General features: G+C 40.8%; 1 protein-coding gene across 3 annotated transcripts in view; it reads right to left on the bottom strand.

Moving 5' to 3' along the window:
- The window catches only part of LOC118967753 (LanC like glutathione S-transferase 2), a 177,603-nt gene that overhangs the window by 96,752 nt on the left and 62,978 nt on the right, over positions 1-17,873 (bottom strand). For all 3 annotated transcript variants that reach the window (XM_073239176.1, XM_073239178.1, XM_073239177.1), the window contains exon 7: positions 4,345-4,521. In XM_073239176.1, coding sequence (XP_073095277.1) covers positions 4,345-4,521 — 177 coding nt within the window. The remainder of the gene's footprint in view (positions 1-4,344; positions 4,522-17,873) is intronic.

Below are 17,873 nucleotides of genomic sequence, written 5' to 3'. Positions count from 1 at the left end.
GTGAAACTATTGAGTCCAGGGGTTTTGTTCTTAGGTAGTTTTTTCATTACCAATTCAGTTTCCTTGCTGGTAATTGGTCTATTCATATTTTCTGTTTCTTCCTTGGTCCGCCTTGGAAGGTTGTATTTTTCTAGAAAGTTGTCCATTTCTTCTAGATTATCCAGTTTGTTACCATATAATTTTTCATAGTGTTCTTTCATAATTCTTTGTATTCCATAGTGATTTTTCCTTTCTCATTTATGATTCTGTTTGTGTGTGTAGACTCTCTTTTTTTCGTGGTAAGTCTGGCTAGGGGTTTATCTATTTTGTTTATTTTCTTGAAGAACCAGCTCCTGCTTTCATTGATTCTTTCTTTTGTTTTATTCCTCTCAATTTTATTTATTTCTGCTTCAATCTTTATTATGTCCCTCCTTCTACTGACTCTGGGCCTGATTTGTTCTTCCTTTTATAGTTTTATTAATTGTGAGTTTGAGTTCATTTGGGATAGTTCTTCATTCCTGAGGTAGGCCTGTATTGCAATATACTTCCCTCTTAGCATGGCCTTTGCTGCGTCCCACAGATTATGTGGTGTTGAATTATTGTCATTTGTCTCCTTGTAGTGCTTGATCTCTGTTTTTATTTGGTCATTGATCCACTGATTATTTAGGAGCATGTTATTAAGCCTCCACATGTTTGTGGGCTTTTTCATTTTCTTTGTGTAATTTATTTCTAGTTTCATACCTTTGTGATATGAGAACCTGGTTGTCACAATTTCAATCTTTTTGAATTTACTGATGTTCTTTTTGTGGCCTAGTATATGATCTATTCTTGAAAATGTTCCATGTGCACTTGAGAAGAATGTGTATCCTGCTGCTTTGGATGGAGTGTTCTGTAGATGTCCGTTAGGTCCTTCTGTTCTAATGTGTTGTTTAGTGCCTCTGTCTCTTTACTTATTTTCTGTGTGGTTGACCTGTCCTTTGGAGTGAGTGGTCCTTCACTGTCCCTTTTCTCTCTTCTTCATCTTCTGGTACCCATATAAGGCAAATAAATTTGTCCTTTTGGATCGGTCACACAGTTCTCTTAATATTCTTTCATTTCTAGAGATCCTTTTTTCTCTCTGTGCCTCAGCTTCTTTGTATTCCTATTCTCCAATTTCTATTTTATTTACCATCTCCTCTTCTTCATCTAATCTGCTTTTAAATACCTCCATTGTATGTTTCATTTTGGATACTGTATTGTTCAATGTTTCTATCTCGTTCTTGAATTCTGGCCTGAAGTCCTGAATATTTTTTTGTAGTTCCATGAGCATGTTTATGAATTTTATTTTGAAATATTTTTCAGGAAGACCAGTGAGTTGTTTCACTTGGCCCTTTTTCTAGTGTTGGTGGGATTTTGGTTTGTATCAGGTTCTTTTGCTGTTTCATATTTGTAATAGTTAACTTGGTGTAGGTGGCACCCTCTAGTGCCCAGAAGCTCTACTCTCTGTAGCTGCTCCGCCCCTGGAGTGATGGCAGGGGTCACAGGTGAGCAGCAGTGGTGCCTTCCAGGAGCAAATAGCTCTCTCCTGCTTCTTGGTTATAGTGACTGTGTCCACTGACAGGGCCAGTGAGTTTAGTGCACAGAGAGGAGTCTCTATGCTACACCTTTATAGCTGCCATAGGTGTGGCTGCCCTCTGGCTGGCCCAGTGCAATGGCAGGGGCAGGTTTGTGGGGCTGTGCTGCCTGGGAGGTAGCAGCAGGCTGCGTATCACTGTGGTGGGCCTTGGAGCTGTGTTGCTAGCCAGGGCAATGGAGCACCTGAAGCTCCTTAAAGTTCCCAACCTGCTGGGCTGGGTGCACCAGGACAATTTTGTCCACCTGTCCTTTCTCCTGAGCAGCAAACTCTGTGCAATCCTTGCCCCTTTAGCAGCCCTCTCGCTGTTGGGAACTCTTAGAGTGCCTACTTTCTTTTGTCGCAGAGCTGCTGGTTTTGGTTACCTGTTTTCCAGAGGTGGCTGGGTCTCAGTCTCTCTAAGTATTCTGCCTGAGTTAGTTTTCCAACCCCAGTTATTTCCACAGCACCATGTAATGTAGGTTTGTGTTTCCAGAGGAGATCTCCAGGGCTAGGTGTTCAGCAGTCCTAGGCCTCCACCCACTCCCTGCTCCATTTCTCTTCCACCAGTAAGCTTGGGTTGGGGAAGGGCTTGGGTCTCGCCAGGTCATGGCTTTGGTACTTTACCCTTTTCTGTAAGGTCTCCTCTTTCTCCAGATGTAGGCAGTCTGTCACAGCCTTCTTTCCTGTTGCTCCTTCAGAATTAGTTGTATTTGCTGTATTTTCATATTATATGTGGTTTTGGGAGGATGTTTCTGTCCCACCTCTCACGCTGCATTCTTTAAGCCTCCCTTGTCTGTTTTTATCAGAACCAGTGTCTTGGTTTATAACTCAACATTTCTTATGTTAGTTATAAAACATCAATTTGGGGAAACATAACATCTAACTCATTCTTTCTGCTATGATCATGATGTATGAGAAGAGTCTGAACATGTATCAGAAACCTTTGTGAACCCCCACTTTCCAGATCAGCATACACACTGGCTGATTATTGGAATACGCAGGCCTTGGACACTCTTGGGGCCTGCACTCCCTTCCTGTCTGGGGTAGGGTGCAGTACTCCTGTAAAGCTCCTAGTGATTCTCATGTGTAACCAATGTTGAGAACCACTGTCAAAAGGAAGGACTTTGCGTTCCTGTCTGCCTTCACCTTTGCCCTCTGCCGTGCCCAGCACTGGGGCACTCAGTCTCATGACCATGCGGCACTGTGGTTTTGCAAGGGCAATTACCCACCTCCCCAGGCTGCCCCTGACCCACCTGAAACACTCTTCATCTTTAGAAAACCAGCTGCGTCTCACCCTCCATTAAGTCCTCCCAATCCTCCCCATTTGTTTAATCATCTGCTATGACAATTATCACCAAGTCTAGCTGCTCCTCACCTTGTGGACTCTACCTGCTGCTCTGCTCCATCCAGATGAATTCCACAGGGTTCTGCTTGGTGCTTCACACCTTTCAGGCCTCTCCTTTCAACACTTCCCATCCCCCCCTGCTGAATTTCTAGTTACCCATTAGGTCTTGTCCAGGTGTTAATTCCTAACTTCTCAGGGATGTCCAGGTTGGGTATCTCCTTCTCCATGTGCCCCCACAATGTGTCCTGTGTGCTCCTCTCTGTGGGCATTTCTCATGGCATATGTGTGTGTCTCACGGCACCAAGAAGGAAAGGATTTATTCCATTTGGGTTGAGAAAAGGATTCTTAATAGTGACAGGTGCTCATTGTCCAAAAAATATAAAGAATAAGTTATTCATAACACCCGTCTATCAAGGGTCATTGTGAGCATTTTGGCTTGCTTTCATGCCATCTTTTTCTTGTGTCTATGGTAACTATATTTTGTGAAATGTGTATAGTAATAAAAACACTGGCAAGCATTTACTGAGTCCTGCTTTGTGCCTTTCATTTTTACACATTCTGTGTATATTTGTTAAGTTTCTACTTGGTGCTGGCACTGTTCTGGGTCACCACTCCACACCAGTACCTAGACAAATAAGTTCATGGACCTTATATTCTACTGGTGCAACATACGCATGAAACAACTCCACAACAAATGGCTGGGTTACCCTTTCACTTACGACATCTCAGAGGCTCTAAGAGCACCATGTAAGCTGAGACTGGAATGACAAGGAGTCATCACGCAAATTTCAGGGGAAAAGCATTCTTGGGAGAGGAAAAGACTAAAAAACACTCAAAGGCACACATGGCATGCTCCACTTGGGAAGGGGCAGCAGCACAGCTGTGGTGTGGAATGTGCTAGACTAAACAGTGGCTAAGATGTGGAGGAGAGGCAGCCAGGGGCAAGTGGACAGGTGCTGTGAACTTGGGAAGCAGTTTGGGTTTCAGTCACACTGCAGGGAGAAAACCACTGGAGGATTTTAAACAGGGGCAGTTGTAGATGATCTGCATATTTCATTATCTCAATTAATTCTTCTTGGAACAAATATAGGAGGTGGGTGATATTTCTCCCCAATTTCATAGATGAGTAAACTGAGGCTTTAAGAAGAGACACTCAAAGCTACAAAGCTAGTCAATGGCAAAGGGGGTGATTCTAATCAGGTCACGTGACTCTAGAACTTGTGTCCTCAGAACTCATCCCTGTGTCTTAGCCCCACTTGACAGATGGGATCATGCATCACAGAGAGGCCAGGAAAAGGCTGTGCCGGAAGAAACAAGAACCACAAAGTTTGGAGAAACAAGTTAAAAGGAGGAGAGGAGTTGTACTTTTCGGCTTTGTGTCCATTCTGGCATGTACAAAAGTTTGTTTGGATAGAGGCATCTTTACCTTGCAAGCTCGGTAGAGGTACTTTTTATCTTGCGTAAGATGGTAAAGGGAAAGGAAAGCATAGCCATTTCCTGCAGTCCCATGGCAGATGCCATAGCCCTTCCGCAGCAGGCCTCGCTGCCATATCACATCACTGCACTCCATGGCGTCCTTCAGGTATTTTTCCTCTTTAAAAACCTGGGCAATGTAAACAAAGCAGTGTTAAAAAGATGTTTTTAATAGACTTAGCAAAATATATTCCCCTTCTGGTTAAAAATGTACATGACATTAGGAAATCTGAAGTGGCACTTGGGGTAAAATCAAATACCACCAGCAAAACCAAAACCATGGTGCCTTACAGTCTTTATGTACTGTCCACCCATCCATTCTCCTTGCCCTCCTACTTGTTGATAGTTTTACAAAAATAATTCTAAAATTTAGTTTAAAAAATTAAAATAGGGGCGGAGCCAAGATGGCGGCATGAGTAGAGCAGTGGAAATCTCCTCCCAAAACCACATACATCTATGAAAATATAACAAAGACAACTCTTCCTAGAATAAAGACCAGAGGACACAGGACAACATCCAGACCACATTCACACCTGCGAGAACCCAGCACCTCACAAAGGGAGTAAGATACAAGCCCTGGCCCGGCGGGACCGGGGCGCCCCTCCCCCCAGCGCCCAGCGGGAGGAGTGGAGTCAGAGCAGGGAGGGAGAAGGAGCCCAGGACTGCTGAACACCCAGCCTCAGCCATCCGGACCAGAGCGCAGACACAGTGCATGCGTGGGGTCCTGGATACTAGGGAAACAGGGCAGCAAGACCGGTGAGCGGGTATCGGAGGCTGGCACTAGAGAACAAAAGAAAAGCAAGCGGCCATTTTTTTTTTGTTCTTGTTGTATTGTTTTGGCGAGTGCTTTTTAGAAGTCTTAAAGGGACAGGGACCCCAATACTAGGGAAACAGGGCAGCAAGACTGGTGAGCGGGTGCCTGAGGCTGGCGCTGGAGAATAAAGAAAAACGAGTGGCCTTTTTTTCTTTTGTTTTGTTTAGTTTGTTGTCATTTTGTTTTGGCGAGTGCTTTTTGGAAGTCTTAAAAGGACAGGGACCCCAACACTAGGGAAACAGGGCAGCAAGACTGGTGAGCAGGAACCAGAGGATGGCTCTGGAGAACAAGAGAAAAGCAAGCAGCCTCTTTTTTTTTCCTTTCTTTTTTTATTTACTTTTAATTTGTTGTTGTTGTTGTTGTTTTGTTTTGGTGAGTGATTTTTGGAAGTCTTAAAGGGGCAGGGTGGGACACTTAGTCCAGAGGTAGGGAATCCGGGGATCTCTGGGCACTCTAACCACCTGGGCAGGAGGGAGCACGGAGTACCCTTATGGAGATAAATAGCCTCCCGGCCACTCCCACTCCAATGCAACTCCACCATGTTGGAGCAGCAACCCCAGCCAGGCCACGCCCACAGCAACAGTGGAGATAAACTCCATAGAAGCCGGGCAGGAAGCAGAAGCCCTGTCTGCACGCAGCTACCCAGCACAAGCCACTAGAGGTCGCTGTTCTCACAGGAGAGGAAGGCCAGAAGCCAACAAGAAGGGAAGATCTTCCAGCGTCACTCGTCCCAGCTCTGCAAACTATTCCTATCACCATGAAAAGACAAAATTACAGGCAAACAAAGATGACAGAGGCAACACCAGAGAAGGAGACAGACCTAACCAGTCTTCCTGACAAAGAATTCAAAATAAGAATCATAAACATGATGACAGAGATGCAGAGAAATACGCAAGAGAAATGGGATGAAGTCTGGAGGAAGATCACAGATGCCAGGAAGGAGATTACAGAAATGAAACAAACTCTGGAAGGATTTATAAGCAGAATGGATAAGATGCAAGAGGCCATTGATGGAATTGAAACCAGAGAACAGGAATGCATAGAAGCTGAAATAGAGAGAGAAAAGGATCTCTAGGAATGAAACAATATTAAGAGAACTGTGTGACAAATCCAAAAGGAACAATATCCATATTATAGGGGTACCAGAAGAGAAAGAGAGAGGAAAATGGATGGAAAGTATCTTGGAAGAAATAATTGCTGAAAACTTCCCCAAACTGGGGGAGGAAATAATCGAACAGACCACGGAATTACACAGAACCCCCAACAGAAAGGAACCAAGGAGGACAACACCAAGACATATAATAATTACAATGGCAAGGATAAAGGACAAAGAAAGAGTTTTAAAGGCAGCTAGAGAGAAAAAGGTCACCTATAAAGGAAAACCCATCAGGCTAACATCAGACTTCTCAACAGAAACCCTACAGGCCAGAAGAGAATGGCATGATATATTTAATGCAATGAAACAGAAGGGCCTTGAACCAAGAGTACTGTATACAGCACGATTATCATTTAAATATGAAGGAGGGATTAAACAATTCCCAGACAAGCAAAAGCTGAGGGAATTTGCTTCCACAAACCACCTCTACAGGGCATCATACAGGGACGGCTCTAGATGGGAGCACTCCTAAAAAGAGCACAGAACAAAACACACAACATATGAAGAATGGAGGAGGAGGAATAAGAAGGGTGAGAAGAAAAGAATCTCCAGACATTGTATATAACAGCTCAATAAGTGAGCTCAGTTAGGCAGTGAGATACTAAAGAGGCTAACCTTGAACCTTTGGTAACCACAAATTTAAAACCTGCAATGGCAATAAGTGCATATCTCTCAATAGTCACCCTAAATGTAAATGGACTTAATGCACCAATCAAAAGACACAAAGTAATAGAATGGATAAAAAAGCAAGACCCATCTATATGCTGCTTACAAGAAACTCACCTCAGACCCAAAGATAAACATAGACTAAAAGTCAAGGGATGGAAAAACATATTTCAGGCAAACAACAGTGAGAAGAAAGCAGGGGTTGCAGTACTAATATCAGACAAAATAGACTTCAAAACAAAGAAAGTAACAAGAGATAAAGATGGACACCACATAATGATAAAGGGCTCAGTACAACAAGAGGACATAACCATTCTAAATATATATGCACCCAACAGAGGAGCACCAGCATATTTGAACCAAATACTAACAGAACTAAAGGGGGAAATAGACTGCAATGCATACATTTTAGGAGACTTCAATACACCACTCACCCCAAAGGATAGATCCACTGGGCAGAAAATAAGTAAGGACACACAGGCACTGAACAACACACTAGAACAGATGGACCTAATAGACATCTATAAAACTCTACATCCAAAAGCAACAGAATATACATTCTTCTCAAGTGCACATGGAACATTCTCCAGAATAGACCACATACTAGCCCACAAAAAGAGCCTCAGTAAAATCCAAAATATTGAAATTCTACCAACCAATTTTTCAGACCACAAAGGTATAAAACTACAAATAAATTCTACAAAGAAAACAAAAAGGCTCACAAACACATGGAGGCTTAACAACATGCTTCTAAATAATCAATGGATCAACGAACAAATTAATATAGAGATCAAGGAATATATAGAAACAAATGACAACAACACAAAGCCCCACCTTCTGTGGGACGCAGTGAAAGCAGTCTTAAGAGGACAGTATATAGCGATCCAGGCACACTTGAAGAAGGAAGAACAATCCCAAATGAATAGTCTAACATCACAATTATCGAAATTGGAAAAAGAAGAACAAATGAGGCCTAAAGTCAGCAGAAGGAGGGACATAATAAAGATCAGAGAAGAAATACACAAAATTGAGAAGAATAAACCAATAGTAAAAATCAATGAAACCAAGAGCTGGTTCTTTGACAAAATAAACAAAATGGATAAGCCTCTAGCCAAACTTATTAAGAGAAAAAGAGAACCAACACAAATCAACAGAAACAGAAATGAGAATAGAAAAAATCACGACCCCACAGAAATACAAAGAATTATATAAGACTACTATGACAACCTATATGCCAACAAGCTGGAAAACCTAGAAGAAATGGACAACTTCCTACAAAAATACAACCTTCCACGACTGACCAAGGAAGAAACACAAAAGTTAAACCAATTGCAAGCAAAGAAATTGAAATGGTAATCAAAAAACTACCCAAGAACAAAACCCATGGACCGGACAGATTTACCTCGGAATTTTATCAGACACACAGAGAAGACATAATTCCGATTCTCCATAAAGTTTTTTAAAAAATAGAAGAGGAGGGAATACTCCCAAACTCATTCTATGAAGGCAACATCACCCTAATACCAAAACCAGGCAAAGACCCCACCAAAAAAGAAAATTACAGACCAATATCCCTGATGAATGTAGATGCAAAAATACTCAATAAAATATTAGCAAACAGAATTCAACAGCATATCTAAAGGATCATACACCATGACCAAGTGGTATTCATCCCAGGGATGCAAGGATGGTACAACATTCGAAAATCCATCAACATCATCCACCACATCAACAAAAAGAAAGACAAAAACCACATGATCATCTCCATAGATGCGGAAAAAGCATTTGACAAAATTCAACATCCATTCATGATAAAAACTCTCAGGAAAATTGGAATAGAGGGCAAGTACCTCAACATAATAAAGGCCATATATGATAAACCCACAGCCAGCATTATACTGAACAGCAAGAAGCTGAAAGCTTTTCCTCTGGAGATCGGGAACAAGACAGGGATGCCCACTCTCCCCACTGTTATTCAACATAGTACTGGAGGTCCTAGCCATGGCAATTAGACAAAACAAAGAAAACAAGGAATCCAGATTGGTAAAGAAGAAGTTAAACTGTCACTATTTGCAGATGACATGATATTGTACATAAAAAACCCTAAAGATTCCACACCAAAACCACTAGAACTAATATCAGAATTCAGCAAAGTTGCAGAATACAAAATTAACACACAGAAATCTGTGGCTTTCCTATACACTAACAATGAACTAATAGAAAGAGAAATCAGGAAAACAATTCCATTCACAATTGCATCAAAAAGAATAAAATACCAAGGCGGAGCCAAGACGGTAGCGTGAGTAGGACAGTGGGAATCTCCTCCCAAAAACATATATATTTTTGAAAATACAACAAATACAACTAATCCTAAAAGAGAGACCAGAAGACACAGGACAACAGTCAGACAACATCCACACCTGTGAGAACCCAGCACCTGGTGAAAGGGGTAAGATACAAGCCGCAGCTCGGCGGGACCCGAGTGCCCCTCACCCCAGCTCCCAGCAGGAGGAGAGGAGTCGGAGCGAGGAGGGAGAGGGAGCCCAGGACTGCTAAACACCCAGCCCAGCCATCCGCACCAGAGCGCAGACACAGTGCATGCGTGGGGTGCTGGAAACTAGGGAAGCAGGACAGTAGGACCTGTGAGCGGGTCCTGAAGCCGGCGCCCCTGTGACAAAGAAAAGCGAGTGCTTTTTGAAATTCTTAAAGGGACAGAGACCCCACAGTTCCACAGTTGGACAGAAGCATCCGAGGTCACAGTACAGCAACTGGAAATTCCAGGGATCTCTGGGCGCACTAACCCCCTGGGCAACAGCTCTGAGACCCCTCACGGAGGTAAACAGCCAAACAGCCCCCTGTCCATTACCCCTCTGGGCCCCGCCATAGCAGAGCAGCAGCCTGAGGCTGGCCATGCCCACAGCAAGGGAGCTTCCTCCATACCGGCCGCGCAAGATACAAAGACCCAGTCTACACGCAACTGCCCAACACAAGCCACTAGGGGTCGCAGTTATCCCAGTAAAGAAATGCCAGGAGCCAAGCAGAAAGAGGCTTGCCTCTCCCAGCTGATAGATGGGTCAATAGCACTCCACCGCACCTATCAACATGAAAAGGCAAAAAAATTTGATCCAGACAAGACTAACCCAGACAGCTTCGACATCTTCTACATCTTCCTCTGAGAAGGAACCTGGGGAGATAGATTTAACCAGTCTTCCTGAAAAAGAATTCAAAACAAAAGTCATAACCACACTGATGGACTTGCACAGAAATATGCAAGAACTGAGGAGGGAGAATACAGAAATAAAACAAGCTCTGGAAGGACATCAAAACAGAATGGACGAGATGCAAGAGACCATTAATGGATTACAAAACAGAGAACAGGAACGCACAGTAGCTGATAAAAGGATCTCTGCAGAGAGAGATAAAAGGGTCTCTCCAAGAATGAAAGAATTTTAAGAGAACTGTGTGACCAATCAAAATGGAACAATATCCGAATTATAGGGGTACAGAAGAAGAAGAGAGAGAAAAAGGGATAGAAAGTGTCTTTGAAGAAATAATTGCTGAAAACTTCCCCAAACTAGGGGAGGAAATCGCCTCTCAGACCACAGAGGTACACAGAACTCCCATGACAAGGGATCCAAGGAGGGCAACACCAAGACACATAATAATTAAAATAGCAAGGATCAAGGACAAAGAAAGAGTTTTAAAGGCAGCTAGAGAGAAAAAGGTCACCTATAAAGGAAAACCCATCAGGCTATCATCAGACTTCTCGACAGAAACCCTACAGGCCAGAAGAGAATGGCATGATACATTTAATGCAATGAAACAGAAGGGCCTCGAACCAAGAATACTGTATCCAGCAAGACTATCATTTAAATATGAAGGAGGGATTAAACAGTTCCCAGAGAAGCAAAAATTGAGGGAATTTCCCACCCACAAACCACCTCTACAGGGCATCTTACAGGTACTGCTCTAGATGGGAGCACTCCTAAAAAGAGCACAGAACAAAACACCCAACATATGAAGAAGGGAGGAGAAGGAATAAGAAGGGAGAGAAATAAAGAATCATCAGACCATGTTTATAATAGCTCAATAAGTGAGTTAAGTTAGACAGTAAGAGAGTAAACAACCTAACCTTGAACCTTTGATAACAACGAATCTAAAGTCAGCAATGGCAATAAGTACATACCTTTCAATAATCAACCTAAATGTAAATGGACTGAATGCACCAATCAAAAGACACAGAGTAATAGAATGGATAAAAAAGCAAGACCCATCTATATGCTGCTTACAAGAGACTCACCTCAAACCCAAAGACATGCACAGATTAAAAGTCAAGGGATAGAGACAGACATTTCATGCAAACAACAGAGAGAGAAAAGCAGGTGTTGCAACACTAGTATCAGACAAAATAGACTTCAAAACAAAGAAAGTAACAAGAGATAAAGAAGGACATTACATAATGATAAAGGGCTCAGTCCAACAAGAGGATATAACCATTATAAATATATATGCACCCAATACAGGAGCACCAACATATGTGAAACAAATACTAACAGAACTAAAGGAGGAAATAGAATGCAATGCATTCATTTTGGGAGACTTCAACACACCGCTCACTCCAAAGGAGAGATCCACAAGACAGAAAATAAGTACGGACCCAGAGGCACTCAACAACACACTAGAACAGATGGACCTAATAGACATCTATAGAACTCTACATCCAAAAGCAACATGATACACATTCTTCTCAAGTGCACATGGAACATTCTCCAGAAATGGCCACACACTAGGCCACAAAAAGAGCCTCAGTAAAATAAAAAAAGACTGAAATCCTACCAACCAACTTTTCAGACCACAAAGGCATAAAACTAGAAATAAATTGTACAAAGAAAGCAAAAAGACTCACAAACACATGGAGGCTTAAAAACACGCTCCTAAATAATCAATGGATCAATGACCAAATGAAAATGGAGATCCAGCAATACATGGAAACAAATGACCACAACAACACAAAGCCTAAGCTACTGTGGGATAGAGCAAAAGCAGTCTTAAGAGGAAAGTATATAGCAATCAAGGCATATTTAAAGGAAGAATAATCCCAAATGAATAGTCTAATATCACAATTATCGAAATTGGAAAAAGAACAAATGAGGCCTAAGGTCAGCAGAAGGAGGGACATAATAAAGATCAGAGAAGAAACAAATAAAATTGAGAACAAAAGAATAGAAAAAAAATCAATGAAACCAAGAGCTGGTTCTTCGAGAAAATAAACAAAATAGATAAGCCTCTAGCCAGACTTATTAAGAGAAAAAGAAAGTCAACACAAATCAACTAATTCAAAACGAGAAAGGAAAAATCATGATGGACCCCACAGAAATACAAATAATTGTTAGAGAATACTATGAAACCCTATATGCTAACAAGCTAGGAAACCTAGGAGAAATGGACAACTTCCTAGAAAAATACAACCTTCCAAAACTGACCCAGAAAGAAACAGGAAATCTAAAAAGACCAATTACCAGCAACGAAATTGAAGCAGTAATCAAAAAAATACCCAAGAACAAAACGCCCGGGCCAGATGGATTTACCTCGGAATTTTATCAGAGATATTGAGAAGACATAATACCCATTCTCCTTAAAGTTTTCCAACAAATAGAAGAGGAGGGAATACTCCCAAACTCATTCTATGAGGCCAACATCACGCTAATACCAAAACCAGGCAAAGACCCCACCAAAAAAGAAAACTACAGACAATTATCCCTGATGAATGTAGATGCAAAAATACACAACAAAATATTAGCAAACCGAACTCAAAAATACATCAAAAGGATCATACACCATGACCAAGTGCGATTCATCCCAGGGATGCAAGGATGGTACAACATTCGAAAATCCATCAACATCATCCACCACATCAACAAAAAGAAGGACAAAAACCACATGATCATCTCCATAGATGCTGAAAAAGCATTCGATAAAATTCAACATCCATTCATGATAAAAACTCTCAACAAAATGGGTATAGAGGGCAAGTATCTCAACATGATATAGGACATATACGATAAACCCACAGCCAACATCAAACTGAACAGTGAGAAGCTGAAAGCTATTCCTCTGAGATCGGGAACAAGACAGGGATGCCCACTCTCCCCACTGTTATTCAACATAGTACTGAAGGTCCTAGCCATGGCAATTAGACAAAACAAAGAAATACAAGGAAACCAGATTGGCAAAGAAGAAGTTAAACTGTCATGTTTGCAGATTACATGATGTTGTACATAAAAAACCCTAATGACTCCACTCCAAAACTATTAGAACTAATACAGGAATTCAGCAAAGTTTCAGGATACAAAATTAACACACAGAAGTTGGAGGCTTTCCCATACACTAACAATGAACTAATAGAAAGAGAAATTAGGAAAACAATTCCATTCACAATAGCATCAAAAAGAATAAAATACCTAGGAATAAACCTAACCAAGGAAGTGAAAGACTTATACCCTGAAAACTATAAGACAGACACTCTTAAGAGAAATTAAAGAGGTCACTAACAAATTGAAACTCATCCCATGCTCCTGGCTAGGAAGAATTAATATTGTCAAAACGGCCATGCTACCCAAAGCAATATACAGATTCGATGCAATCCCTATCAAACTACCAACAGCATTCTTCAATGAACTGGAACAAAGAGTTCAAAAATTCACATGGAAACACCAAAGACCGCGAATAGCTAAAGCAATCCTCAGAAGGAAGAATAAAGTGGGGGGGATCTCACTCCCCAACTTCAAGCTCTACAACAAAACCACAGTAGTCAAGACAATTTGGTACTGGCAGAAGAACAGAGCCACCGACCAATGGAACAGAACAGAGACTCCAAACATTAACCCAAACATATATGGTCAACTAATATTCAATAAAGGGGCCATGGACATACAATGGGGATAGGACAGTCTCTTCAACAGAGTGTGCTGGCAAAACTGGACAGCTACATGTAAGAGAATGAAACTGGATCACTGTCTAACCCCATACACAAAAGCAAATTCGAATGGATCAAGGACTTGAATGTAAGCCACGAAACCATAAAACTCTTAGAAAAAAACAGAGGCAAAAAACCTCTTAGATATAAACATGAGTGACCATTTCTTGAACATATCTCCCAGGCAAGGGAAACAAATGCAAAAATGAACAAATGGGACTATATCAAGCTGAAAAGCTTCTGTACAGCAAAGGACATCATCAATAGAACAAAAAGGTATCCTACTGTATGGGTGAATATATTCGTAAATGACAGATCCAATAAAGGATTGACATCCAAAATATATAAAGAGCTCACACACCTCAACAAACAAAAAGCAAATAACCCAATTAAAAAATGGGCACAGGAGCTGAACAGACAGTTCTCTAAAGAAGAAATTCACATGGCCAACAGACACATGAAATAATGCTCCACATCGCTTGTCATCAGAGAAATGCAAATTAAAACCACAATGAGATATCATCTCACACCAGTAAGGATGGCTATCATCCAAAAGACAAACAACAACAAATGCTGGCGAGGTTGTGGAGAAAGGGGAACCCTCCTACACTGCTGGTGGGAATGTAAATTAGTTCAACCATTGTGGAAAGCAGTATAGAGGTTCCTCAAAATGCTCAAAATAGAAATACCATTTGACCCAGGAATTCCACTTCTAGGAATTTACCCTAACAATGCAGCAGCCCAGTTTGAAAAAGACAGGTGTACCTCTATGTTTATCACAGCACTATTTACAATAGCCAAGAAATGGAAGCAACCTAAGTGTCCATCAGTAGATGAATGGATGAAGAAGATGTGGTACATATACACAATGGAATATTATTCAGCCATAAGAAGAAAACAAATCCTACCATTTGCAACACCATGGATGGAGCTAGAGGGTATTATACTCAGTGAAAGAAGCCAGGCGGAGAAAGACAAGTACCAAATGATTTCACTCATCTGTGGCGTATAAGAACAAAGAAAAACTGAAGGAACAAAACAGCAGCAGAATCACAGAACCCAAGAATGAACTAACAGTTACCAAAGGGAAAGGGACTGAGGAGGATGGTTGGGAAGGGAGGGATAAAGGTGGGGAAAAAGAAAGGGGGTATTATGATTAGCATGTATAATGTTGGGGGAAGCATGGGGAGGGCTGTGCAACAAGACAAGTAGTGATTCTACAGCACCTTACTATGCTGATGGACAGTGACTGTAATGGGGTTTGTGGGGGGGACTTGGTGAAGCGGGGAGTCTAGTAAACATAATGTTCCTCATGTAATTGTAGATTAATGATACCATAAAAAATACAATTAGAGTCAAGAGAGAACTTAAAATGAAATTCTAGACAATATCCAATTAATCTCTCCTATTTCCCTACAAAAGGAAAGAAAGGAAAAACAGGAGGAAAAAAATTCCAAGATGTTGCCCATAGAAACCAAGTGGAAAATGGCAAAGCTAAATTTAACCATATAAATAATTCCTGTGTATGTATGTATATTCTAAACAGTATGAATTTATATATATGTATATGTATATACATACATTGTATATGTATATTAAACATTATATATAGATTAAACAATAAATGTATAATAACTTTCCAAACTAAAGGTCACATTGTTAGACTGGATTTTCAGACAAGTCCAAGTATAAAGAGAGACACTTTAAAGACATCAAAAACTATAAAACATTGCTGACAAAAATGAAAGTATCAATAAATGGAGAGATATACTGTATTTATGAATAAGATTCTACATGGATCAATTCTACCAAAATTTATCCACAGATTCAAGACAATCTCACTCTTAAGCCCAAAAGGCCTCTTTTGCAGAAATTGACAAACTGACTCTAAAAGTTATGTGGGAATGCAAAGGATCTGGATTGTTTAAAGTGCTTTTGAAAAAGAATACAGTTGAAGTCTTAAATTGCCTGACTTCAATACTTACAGTTAAGCTAGTGTAATTGAAATCGTGTCATGATGACAGGAAAAAACAGGGTAAAATAACAATACAGAGAGGCCAGAAATAAACTCATGCTTACTAGTTAATTTGATTTTTATAAAGGCTCCAAAATTAATCCACCTGGGGAAATAAGTCTTTCAACAAATGATGTGGAAATAACCAGGTGTCCCTACAGTTAAAAAACAAATCTCACTTTTAACTCACATAATACACAAAACTTGAGACAGATCACAGTTCTAAATGTCAAATCTAAATCCATGAACCCTGTAGCAGAGTATTATCTGGATAATCTGAAAGCATGTAAAATTTCTTAGATACAGAAAGTAAAAATGAACAAGTGGGACTATATTAAGCTGAAAAGCTTCTGTACAGCAAAAGACACCATCAATAGAACAAAAAGAAACACTACAGTATGGGAGAATATATTTGAAAATGACACATCCGATAAAGGCTTGACATCCAGAATATATAAAGAGCTCACATGCCTCAACAAACAAAAAACAAATAACCCAATTAAAAAATGGGCAGAGCAACTGAACAGACGGTTCTCCAAAAAAGAAATACAGATGGCCAACAGACACATGAAAAGATGCTCCACATCGCTAATTATCAGAGAAATGCAAATTAAAACTACAATGAGGTATCATCTCACACCAGTAAGGATGGCTGCCATCCAAAAGACAAACAACAAATGTTGGCGAGGCTGTGGAGAAAGGGGAACCCTCCTACACTGCTGGTGGGAAAGTAAATTAGTTCAACCATTGTGGAAAGCAGTATGGAGGTACATCAAATGCTCAAAATAGACTTACCATTTGACCCAGGAATTGCACTCCTAGGAATTTACCCTAGGAATGCAGCAATCAAGTATGAGAAAGACCAATGCACCCTTATGTTTATCGCAGCACTATTTACAATAGCCAAGAATTGGAAGCAACCTAAATGTCCATCGATAGATGAATGGATAAAGAAGATGTGGTACATATACACAATGGAATACTACTCAGCCATAAGAAAAGGGAAAATCCTAACATTTGCAGCAACATAGATGGAGCTGGAGGGTATTATGCTCAGTGAAACAAGCCAAGTGGAGAAAGAGAAATACCAAATGATTTCACTCATCTGTGGAGTATAAGAACAAAGGAATAACTGAAGGAACAAAATAGCAGAAGAATCACAGAACTCAAGAATGGACTAACAGGTACCAAAGGGAAAGGGACTGGGGAGGATGGGTGGATAGGGAGGGGGAGAAAAAGGGGGGTATTAAGATTAGCATGCATGGGGTGGTGGGATAAAGGGGAGGGCTGTACAACACAAAGAAGACAAGTAGTGATTCTACAACATTTTGCTACGCTGATGGACAGGACTGTAAAGGGGTATATAGAGGGGACCTGGTATAGGGGAGAGACTAGTAAACAAAATATTCATCATGTAAGTGTAGATAAATGATAAAAAAAAAAAAGCAGTTCTTGTGTGGTGACCTCCAATGAGTTCTACACAATGATATAAAGGGCATATAAAAGTGTAGGCATAGGGTCTGTTTGTGTTTATACAGAGCATCAAAGCCTAATTTGGCTACCCCAAAAATGAACTAAGATACAATATGAAAAAGAACTTCCAACATAAGCACTCTTGGGAAGACTCATCCCAGAAGATGACCATCAAAAAACCCCAACAAAGATCCAAGCACTGCTACAGGTGTAGATGCACTCATCCCACCAGTTCCTGGACTTGCCATGGGAGTGAAGAAAGAGATATCTAAGCTGGCCTGTGCATACAGCAAAACAACAAATTTGACTGGATCAGAACTGTTGGAACTCAACCAAGAATTAGGAGAAGTGCAAATTGTAGCGCTCCAAAATCTTACAACTAC

Source organism: Manis javanica, chromosome 6 (genome assembly GCF_040802235.1).
Source record: "Manis javanica isolate MJ-LG chromosome 6, MJ_LKY, whole genome shotgun sequence".
Lineage (NCBI taxonomy): Eukaryota > Metazoa > Chordata > Mammalia > Pholidota > Manidae > Manis > Manis javanica.
This window is presented reverse-complemented; position numbering and strand designations above follow the sequence as displayed.